Raw genomic sequence first — 13,036 nt, forward strand, 5'->3', positions numbered from 1 at the left:
TCATTTTGGCCGGAGAAATTCGAAGAAAATCTCAGTCTCAACTTTAAAGAACCGATGGACAAGTGAAACAATTCGGAACATGAAATTGTAACGTGGGATTACGAGTTGTGAGAGACAATTTTGACGAAAGCGTTAACGTGCGATCTATCAATCTCAAGGACAGAGATATCGTTGATATCTCTCCAAATGCTTTCAAAACTATTCCAAATTTGTCCTGTTTCAATATTTAACAGAACTGTGCAGTCAATATATAGCGCTAATTTCTAAAATATTTTAACCACTTTTCATTAACAGAACTAAATTCAGATTGAACTATCTTAAAAAATACTTTGGTCGATTATAAGAATTTACTTCTCGTACCAAAACATTGCAATATCATCAAAAAATTTCTTCTCTTATATCACACATTTGCAGAAATAATTTTGATATAAAATATTTGATTGACGAGACGTTTCTATTTAAACGTTAAATATATTTTATGCAGATTAATGGCGATCCATCTAATTATATCTTTAAAGCCATTGTATTATATTTTTAGACTTGATAATATTCTTTTATAAATAAATCTAAATTATTTATAATAATTTATATATACGTTTCCTTTTTAATATTTGTTCTTTTGTTTTAAATATTGAAAATTTGTTTCATATATATACATTTAATAATATGATTATATTCTTTAAATGCATAAAGTTAATAAAACATCTTTTATCAATGGTAAATGTGTTATCTACCTTACCGACAGTTAACTGTGCAGAGTTCGTTTCGTCCATTAAAATAAGGTAAATGTATTAAACGTAAATATACGATATAAAAATGATCAATTAGTAAATCGAAGAAAAAGTAAGTTAACCCTTTGCGAAGAAGAACTTTGTTCTTGTATTTTTTGGTAGTCAAATTTATTTTTTATATAAAACTAATTAAAAATATATACGTTTTAGTATATACAATATATTTCGTTACTTGCGAGAAATGATATTAATATTATTGCTGTTATCATATTGTCAATATTATGTGAAAAATGTATATTTGTAAAATTTTCATTTACTATATCATCGTTGTAAAACAAAGGATTGAAACTGATATTAATTAAATGAAAATAATATTAATTATTGCACCATCAAAAAATTATTTTTCCATGATAAATGCATGGCTCGATTAAAATGCAAATAATATAATCAAACTTTCCTCAAAAATATTTTGTAATAATTATCACTTTTATCAATAATCAAGGCGATCAACCTCGTAAAATTTTTTGTAATTATGGACTTATATAAAAAATTAATTTAAATCTATTGAAATAAATATAAAAGAGGAAGATAGGATAAAAAGATCAAATGGTAATTTCATCGTTGAAAAAAGTAAAATATAAATTTGTATCTTCCTTATGAAATCCAGATATAAAGGGAAGTATGATGAATTCACTATAAAACCTGTATATGGTATCATGAAAGGAACGAGTAACAGGTACGCGAAGAAGACGTATAAGAATAAAAGAGAGCGAAGAAGACGTATAAGAATAAAAGAGAGTGAAGAGAAACGAATTTTGAGGTTCTTACTACCTTCCACCTCCCAGTATCAAGGTTAACAACATAGTTCTTCGTGGTAGGTGAATATATAGTAGTTGGGGATAAAGCATCGTGGAGAATGAGAATTTTCTCTTAGTTCGTTTCTGCGAGCGCTAAAGTATGAATCATTAAAGTTCGAAAGCATTCGACCACTCTCTTTACTTTGCTCCATTGCATTTATTTTTGAGAGAGATCAGTCTTTATCGAGACGGTTATACTTACGGAACTCAAATAAATCAACTCAGTGAATTTTTTTTTTTTTTTTCGAAGATACCTTTTATCGAAGAAATTTCTATTTCTCTTTGTCTTGTAAATTGTTTGTTTCTTTTCTTCGATATCTACAAACGATTGAGGAAAAGACATAGAGAAATTTTAATCGAGACACTTGCTAGTTCCTTTGGGATTGTCGTCATTTGGCAACGAACATTCCTGGGATCCCAGTGCTGTGAAACAGGTATGTATATGATCTAGCGTTTCTTTATATTCATTTCTTAAGTTACATTTTATTTTTTTTTATTTTATTTTATTTTTTAGTTAATTGCTTATCATTTTTTTTGTGAATAAGTAGAAATATAAATATGTAGATGTTTAAAAATTCGAGGTATAATGTGACTGAATGAAAAACTTTTGTGTTTAAAATATATATTTATATAATATGGAAAATATATATATTTCATATATTACCTTATGTATATATGTATATATAAATTTTAGTTTTAATACATATTGTTGTATTACATATATTTATATGAATTACAACAATGCTTGGTTTTTACTTCGTATTATTAGAATTTACATAGTATACACATATTATATATGTTAATATAATAAAATAATAATATATATTAGTTTAAATTATAATATATATATGTTAAATTATATATATATATTATATATAATATTTTATAGTTTAATATATATTAAATTAAATTATATATAACATATATAATATAATATGCATTATCGAATATAACGTATATATTAAATGATATCTCTGATAATAAAATATACCAGTGAAAATAATTTGGCAACGGCATATTTTGAAACAAAAAAAAAACATTATTTGGCGATAAAAAATTAAAGGAATGGTCAAACAATGAGCATAAAAAACATAAAAATGGTCAAATATTCACAAATAATTTATTCGATTATTCATTCCTAAACACACAAAAAGAACAAAGAAAAGAGAATTAAAAGAATTAAGAGGACATATTTGAGTGACAAGTTAAATAATCATTTTGAAATAGACTATAAGAAAATTATTCTCTGAGTATAACGTTTTTATCATTAAAATGAATACTCGAATACTTGAATTATTAATGGAATAATAATGAATTGCAACGACCTTGTCGTTTTGAAAGCAACTTATTCTTCCCTTCGTCAGACAAGTAACATCGTGTCTCAAAGACAATTCATGCACATTGAAAATGATTCTATACACATTAGAATTCATGGTCATGTTTATGTGGATGGTTGTACACACACATGCGCGCGCGCGTGCGCACGGATTTATTATATACTATATATAGAAGAAAATAATATATTGTAATTATAATATAATGATATTATGTTATATACGATATTATATATATATAATTTAATATATATATATTATTATATTAAATGTACACATAATAATATGTAATATAATAAGGCATACAATATATATATATATATATATATATATATATATATAATATATAATATATATGTGGGTATGTGCTCATGCGCCCTCCTTTGTATGTATGTATGAATATTTTTAATTGACATTGACGTTATTGACATATTTCATATTATTTGTTTTGTTACAGTCCTCAAGAAAGAAAAAAAATAAAAATAATGGTTATGACACCATCGATACCAGAATGGTTTCGAAAGAGAAACGTCCTTATTACCGGGGCTACTGGATTTGTCGGAAAAGTTCTGATTTACAAATTATTAATGAGCTGTCCTGATATTGGGAATATTTTCTTGATAATTAGAGGAAAGAAAGGAGTTGATTCGCAATCAAGATTGAATGTCATCATCGAGGTAAGTTATTGATGTGCTCCTAAGTAATACTTTAAATTTGCTTTGTAATGAATTTTATGAGCTCTTATTATTTCTCTCTCTCTCTCTCTCTCTCTCTCTCTCTCTCTCTGTCTCTCTCAAATTTTATGAGAAAAAAATAAAACATAATATTTTTTTTCATAAAATCATTTTTATTTTATTTTATTATATTCTCTTATTACTCTTTCGTCATTTTTTTTTCTTACAAAGTCCATTTCTTTAATCTTCCTTTTCATATTGCTACAATAATTCTTAAATCAAATGGAATAAATCAAGTCGAATAAATCAAATTAAATCAAATATAATCAAATTAAAGAAATATAAAAAAACTTAAATCACCTACGAAATAATAAAAAACAAATATTTTTTATTTATTTTAAATATCAGTTAATGTGGGATTGTGAAAGTGAAATTAAATAGGTAGAGATTCGTAACGTCAAAAATGACGAAGTGAGAAAAAATTCGAATGAAATGAACCTCGCGAAAGTATGGAGAGACGGACAGGTGCGTGTTAAAAAAAAAAAAAAAAAAAGAAAAAAGAAAAAGAAAAAATTCTGTCGAAACGTAGATGGTTTCGAGCTTATGCAATGTAATGTTATTGATTACAGAGGAGAACAGTTTTTAATGCACAAATGACATTGCAACATGGGTAAGAAAGAAAGTGAAACTCGAGCTAATTCTAAAATTTCATCGAAAGAAAAAAAAAACGAACAAAAAAGAAAAAAGTAAAGAAGAAGAACTAATATAAAAGAAAAAACTTGTATTCGTGTAACACGATTCTTGTATTTCGACTTGATACTTTATTGTTGACAAGGTTACACGTTTCGTTACTTAAGATAAAGCTGAATCAACGAAGTCAATAGTATGCGATGGCAATGATCTTTTTATTCGATAGTTATTTCATGTCGATTTATGATATTCAGATTTATTTCCTGTTTTTCATATTCCTAGTGCTTAAATTGTTTCATTTAATTTATTCAACACATACAAAAGGTACATACATATATATATATATATATATATATATATATATATATGTATGTATGTATTTAATCAACAATAGATTTTCAGTAGAATAAGAACATATATAACATATATATATATATATTTTTCGTATATTTTTTTTTTCTTTCTTTATTAGCTTACAGGTTGATACGCGCTTACATTCGTTTATTCATTCAAGAAAGTGGTAGAACGAGTACGAAGTGCGGGGAATGCGCTTACAACACACTCTACAAGTTACTCGGTAGAGTGATCTTTTAGTCTCTTGTGCGTTTATCCTCTTAGTAGCAACTTTCCTTATTACTTTGTTTTTCCTTGATAACTGATGATTACATTTCTCTAGTATTGAGAAAATGTTTTTTTGTTTCGTTCGTTTATTTTTCTTTGTTGTATTTCTTGAAAGCTATTTTAAGCTCTTCGATACAATCATCGACTTTAATTGATTTAACTGATATTTAAAATAAATAAAAAATATACGTGCATATATATATATATGTATGTAATATATATATGTAATATATATATATATGTATATGTATATGTAAAAAACTCATACGTCAACCTGTAGGTATTTCTCCTACGCTAATTATAAACCTGTATCTATCTAGAAAAAATTTATTTTATATTTTTGTCTTTTTTACGGGCGCATGTATTATCACGGTATATATTATTCTATAGAGAAAAAACAGATTATAGATAAGCATGTTGTCTATTTTGCAATTTTCTCATAACTATTAGTCGAAAAAGCGTTACTGTTTTATATAAATAATACTTTTATTAAGAAAAAATCTTATTATTTTAATCTTTTTATTAGTCTCTTTTTTTAATTCACAATTTTCTTTTAGAGAAAAGGCAAGAAATTTGATTATTCGATGTACTTCTTCTACGTATTTCTATTTATTTATTCATTCTTTATTTGTTTTTTATATATTTATATCGGTTTTATTTAACATCTTGTACTGAAATAATATATCATTCTCGTGGAAAGTTAATCGTTTCAAACTTACAAATAACATGCCATAGACGTGAATAGTTTTTTATTTATATAAATTAAGAGTCATGATCAATTATCTATATTTCAATATATTTTAATTCCTGAGCGGGAAACAAATAAAACTTGTCGATAAATAAAATTTTATTAAAATATAAAGATCGTTTATTGTACAAACAATTCAAACCATTAAAAATAGCACGCTGTGGTGTAAAATATTATAAATTGTGCAAATTTAAATCAGGATTGTTGTATGAAATTTAAGATATACATGGGTCAAAATGTAGTAAAATATTCAGATAATAATGCATCAGAAAATATCCTAATTTTTTATCACATTTGATTTTGTGCACATCAATAGTGGGTTAGAGACATATTCTGTTCTTAGATAATTGGTATTCTTCACAAAACCTATACCGAAAATTGCATACTATAAATATTAATATCATAAAAACAGTAAAATCTATATAACATCTGCCTATAAACAGAGTTATAATATACCTTAAATATATATAGAAATTTTTTGATACGAGTCTCGAAATGATACTATTGTGTCTCCGCCGACTTGCGTTAAATTATGGTTTTCTATACAGTTTGATAAATCATAAGATACTTCTATATGTGTATCAATGAACCAGTTGCCAGCACAAGTTCACTTGTCACTTAAAAGACAACTTAAAGTGATTTTATGAACGGATAAAGAAAGAGTAATACATATGAAGTTAATCAAGTACGAGAAAAGAGACAATTCTTATGTTTTGAAATTTTTATACTAACTTTCTTTATTAAAAGAAATCTTATTATTTAAAAAAAAGTATTATTTAAATATTATTATTATTATTATTATTATTATTTGTTTATTTATTTATTTATTTATTTTTATTTTTATGATATTTGCTAATATATAATTTTTACTAATAATATAATATAAGTAGTTATTTGTCAAGAAGCAAGTCATAGATTAATATCTATTAAAAATGTAGTATGTTTATATAAAAAAGTACAATATTTTATTAACTTGCTTTTAATTCATTTTTTATTTTTTTATTTTTCATCTTAATGTATTGCTCAAGTGACGCACAATTCGAGAAAAGAGAGAAAGAGAGAGAGAGAGAGAGAGAGAGAGAGAGAGAGAGTGGTAAATAATAAAATAAAGAAATAAGGAGCGTCATATTTAACATAATAATCGTTCAATTATTTCAATAATTATTGTATTATTTATCAGGAAATAATCGATGTTGAAATTCTGCTGAAGAATGTATTATTAATAGTATTTTTTCTTTTATCTACTATAAGAGATTTACCGATTGGAAACGTATCTCGAAGTTTTATATAATAGTTTCTCATAATCACTTTTACAATAGGTATTTTCTTTTCCTTCTCTTCCTCCTTTTAAATTTCCTGTCCACGTCCATATCTAGTCACAAATTATGCAATTACATATCTGATTAACCGAATCCAAACGATAATAAATAATATCAGTTTTTTATAAAGATTCTATTTTGCATAAAAAAAAATAATAAATACAATTCTGTATTAATAAGTTTTTTGTCATGCTCATCATGATCATCATGATAATTAATCTCTAGATCTATAGATTTATAATAGAATCTGATAATCTATAGAATCTATAGAATAAATTAATCTCCTTTTGATTCATAATCATCGTAAATAATACAATAAATTAATTGCCTTTTAAGATCACAGTTTTAATAATAAGGCATTTATGTCGTAAATATGTTTAATATATTTAAATTTATTTTTTTAATGAATACGATTATGATGTTACCACGTTTGTTAGATTTTAACGTGTAAGAATTCGAAAAAACAAAACTGGTTATTATCTGAAAATTAATTAAGAACCGATACAAATCTTTTAATTTGAAATAATTAGTTAAATAATTTCAAAAGATTTATTCGCGTTTTGTCATATCGTTAAGTCATTGGAAATAAAAAATTTACGAGATGTAATTTAAATTAAGAAAAAACATTTTTAAATAAATGTCTATTTATATCGCACAAAAACTCACATGAGTATTTCATTTTGTTCGACAGATGTATAGATACGTATGTATATACGTATGTATATATGTATGTACGTTCATGTATATGTATATATCAATGCACGAAAGAAATATCGTGTGAAAGTAAATTCTATCTTACGTTATGTCATTCTTTCTTATCCATATTAATTTCGATCTTGCCAAATATCGTTATGCTATTCGATAGACTATAAAATATAATTTCAAACGTTCTGCATATCAATTCATAGAGCCTAAAGCCGATATTTTTAAATCTAATAAAATATGAAACGTTCGTCGAGAATATACTCTTACTTGGCCATCATCGATGGTTTCTTTGGACTTTTAAAAGACGTTTCAACTAGGTCGTCAAACTCTCTAATACTCATCTTTAATTCATGTTTCTTGGGTAATCTTCCAAGATATTTACACACGATCGTAGTCAAACATCTTCAATCAATGCGTCTACTTTTGACTTAATCTTTCATAATTTTTTTTTAGATAAGAGATACATAGAAGAGAATTTCATTGTCATATTCTTTTACATAAGTGTTTATTATTGTCAGGAAATATGTCCTCTAAATATCATCAAAGCAATCTTAAATGAAGATATTTTATATTAATTTTGTTATTAAATTCTGCTTACACCGAACACTATTGATGACTTTCATTGCATAATATTTAACATATTACTAAATTAGTTAATAAGAAATCATTAAGGAAAAACTGTTTGGAATCTTGAACGGTTTAAAAAGTAGGTGGATCATGTAATACTTGGAAAGAAAAGTGAAAGCGAACGTTTAGCCTCGAATTTGTGTCTTATCGTTTTACACATGGTTCATATTGTTGTAGAAAAAAAAACGAGTTTAATAAGAACATAAAAATCGATTGTATAAAACATACAAATACAAATACTGACAAAATGATTAATTACTTTCTTCGAAATTAACAAATATAATTTTCTTTTTATCTTTTTGAGAGCCTTGCAAAATTGTGAACAATTAAAGAGAAATGAATGTACTAAAAGTGCAGGAAAATAATATAAATCGTCTGCTCATATTTCTGATGTATCGTACATAGATATAGATATATATATATATAATATATATGTATCTATACATATGTATAACATATATACACATACGTATATATATAGGTACGACAAGTATACGAATAAGAATGGATCTCGATATTCTTGATATGGAAGTGGTCCTTTCACATTTTACGTCACTAAGTTACGGGCCAGTTAATTCTTCGATTAAAAGGCGAATGCCATATGTCTTAGATATTTTACGGAGAAAGGACCTTGAAGTTCTATCTACTAGATCGCTCGTCTGCCTATCCTTCATCCTACCCCTTTCTGAGATTTACCATATTCTTCGATGAACTTGATCTATTTATCAATATACATCAAGATTTCGATTGGTGAAATAAATGCGGATCATTGAATGAGTTTGATATTTTCCAGCAAGAACCATTTAGAGTACTTCGAGAAAAGTATCCCGAAAGATTGAAGAAACTTGTAGTGGTGCCTGGAGAAATAACCGAAGATGGATTAGCTTTAATTGCTTCATATAAGGAACGAATTATAAACGAGATTTCGGTGATTTTTCATACAGCTGCGAACGTTAAATTCGATCTTCCATTAAAAACTGCGATCAATACGAATACGAAGAGTACCATGAATATTTTAGCATTAGCTAAACAGGTAAAATTTAACTTTGGAGGAATATTTCATAATTCATTAATTTTTTCAAAAAGATTTTCAAAGGAATCTTTTTAAAAACGACATTAATTTTTAGATGCCACATCTCGAATCCTTTATCCACGTATCTACGTCTTATTGCCAGTGTGGTGAGGCCGTGTTAGAGGAACGGGCTTATCCAACAGAAATTTCACCTGAAAGTATTATATGTACGGTGAATAGTATGCCCGATCATGTATTAAATGCTATGACACCGAAACTACTCGGTAAACAACCGAATACTTATGCGTTTAGCAAATCTCTCAGCGAGGATCTTTTGTTCAGATCTAATTTACCTGCTGGAATCGCTCGTCCGTCGATAGGTATGATGAATTTTTAAAATATAATTCGCGTTATTTCGCTTATTTGACATTTCTTTGTTTGGACTTTAGTGATAGCGTCATGGAAAGAACCGACACCTGGTTGGATCGATAATATCAATGGTCCAACTGGACTGATGATTGGAGCAGGAAAGGGTGTCATACGTACGATGTTATGCAACGCAGATTACTTGACCGATTTAATGCCCTGCGACATAGCTGTTAACTCCATTATCGCATTGGCCTGGCACGTTGGCTTGGAAAAACCTGAGAAACCAATTTTTATGAATGTCACGGAAAGCGGAGAAAATCCTATATCCTGGGGTATGGCTTTGGAAATTGGAAGGAAGCATGCTCTGAGCAATCCATTTTCTGGTAAACGATGATAAACAAAAAAAAAATTCATTTATTTTTCATTTAGACGTCTATGTATTGTTAAGATATCAAAATATCTGTTGGTCTATCGTTAAACGTGATTTCTCATGATTTAAAATCTTCAAGCCAAATAATTGATTGTCTATTGATTAGAGCACGTCAAGACGATAATATCTCTATTTTACTCTTGACATTCCCTATGAGTTAACATATAATAAAAGATAATTTGTATATAATCGGTATATAATTTGATATTTTCATTGGTTATTTATCCGGATTAATAATTATGTCACGTACTGTGGAACATTATATCATTAGGTATACGATGATTGTTAGAATCAAGGTCTCTCTATTACCGACAGAGATAAAAATTTTATCTTCAATTTTAATATTTTTATTTCCAGGACCGCTTTGGTATCCAGGGGGAAGAATAACTTCATCGAAAATCTTACATTGGCTTACCATGTTATTTTTTCATTTTATACCGGCATATTTCTTAGACGCTATAATTGTTTTAACTGGGAACAAGCCGTTCTTGGTGAAAGTTCATCAAAGAATCACGTATGGTTTGGAATTATTACAATATTACACAACTAAAGAATGGATATTCCGGTAGGTATTATTTACGAAAGTATTTGAACTATCATGTATATACATATATATATATATATATATAAATTTTTTTTTCTTATAATTTTTTAAAGAAACGAAGGGAGGAAAAATTTGCAAGAACGTCTTTGCTCCTCGGATAAAGAAGTTTTCTTCATGGATACTAAGGCCTTATCTTGGGATGAATATCTATTAAATTATATTTTGGGGACAAGAAAATTTTACCTAAAGGATGATCTTTCAACTTTACCTCGGGCAAGACAAGTTTTTAGATATTTATATATCGCGGATTTATTTGTGAAAATTCTTTTTGCTGTACTCGTCGTGTGGTTTATTTATTCATGGATGAATACCTCCAAAGGAATAACCGCAGCTTTAATTGAGGAGAATGAGATTTAGTTTCTACTTTATCGACTCGATAATATTTACCTTATCGACTTACAGTATCTTACAGTTTCTTGATGTATCATCAAGAATCAATGTATTTATTAATAAAATAATATCTTTTTTAGGAATTTAATTTAGATTAGTTTACTTTATTTGTTCTTGATGACAAAACAAAATGTAATTTGGCAGCGATGATTATAATGTAAATTCTTTCACACTCATAAATCGTATCTTTTATTCTGTTATTTTTTGTAAATATTTTATATCCCGTCTAATCCTAAATTAACATTGTATGTGATGACGTAACACTTTTTATCTATATACGAAATGTACCGCTTAACTTTATTATTTGAAATATTTTTGTTATTCTGTTTTATACAGCAAAGTTATACCATTTCGAAAGGCATTTGACTATGAAAAGAATTTTTTCTCAAGGCTATTTTTTTTACGAGATTTCAGAGTCATCCGTATTTTTTTAAGCTAAACTGCACGAAGTTTCTTATGATATTAATTTCTTATGGTTATTAATTTATCCTGTCATTCTAAATTACGAAGTATTAGAGTACAACGTTCAAAAATGTTTACTTCATGAGATATGTTTAAAGATGTCTAAAGATTTATGTAATTATAACAGTTTGAGGAGAGACGTATGATTGAAGGTGAACTACATATTTGTAGTTATATTTTTATTGCAAGTGCATGTACGTGCACCTGAAAAAAATATCATTCGTGTAAAAAACCTTGAGTAAAATTTCCATCGTTAGATACATCTCTTGAAGTAGTATAACTTTGTTTTGATCATTTGTTTCTATGAAATCAAATATAACAAGAATATTTCAAATAATAAAGTTATACGATACATCCTATATAATATATATATATATATATATATATATATATATATATATATATATATATATATATGATCCATCACACAGGTGTAGTTTTATTGATATTTAACTATCAATAAAACGATATCTTTCTTAGAAATATCATGTTTGAGAAAATTAATTTCTTTCTTCAATAGTAATATCAAAATAATTGTATATCTCCAAGATTGATAAATATCACGCATTATCTGTATATATATTCAATAATATTATATATATATATATATATATATATATATATATATATATATTGTATTTCTTAAGAATAAAATAAAATATAGACATAATACAAATCAAAAGAATCAGCAAAGGATTGTTAAACAAAAAAATTTGATAGAACGTTATTCAAGTTTAACGATTAAACAAAAGGTAAAACAAGGGTAACAATAGTGATAAAAAATGATTATCCGATTCATTTTTTTCACATAAAAATCAAGATCTCGAATGCAAAAAAAATTAGAATTAAAAGGAAAAAATAAAAAATCTATAAGCACGTGTATGTGTGTGTTTACATGTTTACATATATATATGCTTATATGTATAAACTTATTATATATATATATATATATATATATATACATATATTAATGTTTATAAAAATTTAATTCGAAATCACGTTACAGTACTATAAAAATAAATACTTCCTGAAAGATTCCTTTCCGATCAATGAAATTAAAGAAATTCTTTCACATACATATGTATTTCGAACAAATTACGGAAAATAGAAATCATGAGTTGAAGACGATAATCGCATTTGGACATAGTCTTGTACTTACTTTTTCTACTTTTTTTTTGTCAGATTTACATCGTTAATGAACAATGTATAAAAAAAAAGGTAAGTAAGAAATGAAAAATAGAAACGACGATGTAATGTTTGACGCACCTTACCACGAATCGTCTCGACGTCTTAGAACGTGTTGAAAGTACATATTTCCCGTCTCTTTTCTTTTTACGAAGCAGATAAAGAAAGATATACACATATACCTACGTAAATACATACATACGTACCTATGTATGCAAGATGCAAAGTTACTGTATAAGCAAAACGGCAGTGAACGAAAGTGAAATTCTACGAACGAA

The 13,036-nt window shown here is 26.6% G+C and overlaps 1 protein-coding gene across 1 annotated transcript; it reads left to right on the forward strand.

The window, feature by feature from the left end:
* Positions 1 to 1,624: 1,624 nt before the first annotated feature.
* LOC127062786 (putative fatty acyl-CoA reductase CG5065) lies at positions 1,625 to 11,311 on the forward strand. Its single transcript, XM_050991522.1, has 7 exons — positions 1,625 to 2,022; positions 3,380 to 3,599; positions 9,100 to 9,339; positions 9,434 to 9,698; positions 9,768 to 10,070; positions 10,475 to 10,682; positions 10,775 to 11,311. Exons 2-7 carry the CDS (start codon positions 3,408 to 3,410, stop codon positions 11,076 to 11,078), a joined length of 1,512 nt encoding a protein of 503 aa, XP_050847479.1. The 5' UTR covers positions 1,625 to 2,022; positions 3,380 to 3,407; the 3' UTR covers positions 11,079 to 11,311.
* The last annotated feature ends 1,725 nt before the right edge of the window (positions 11,312 to 13,036 follow it).

The sequence above is a fragment of the Vespula vulgaris genome, chromosome 3 (assembly GCF_905475345.1).
Source record: "Vespula vulgaris chromosome 3, iyVesVulg1.1, whole genome shotgun sequence".
NCBI classification, from domain to species: domain Eukaryota; kingdom Metazoa; phylum Arthropoda; class Insecta; order Hymenoptera; family Vespidae; genus Vespula; species Vespula vulgaris.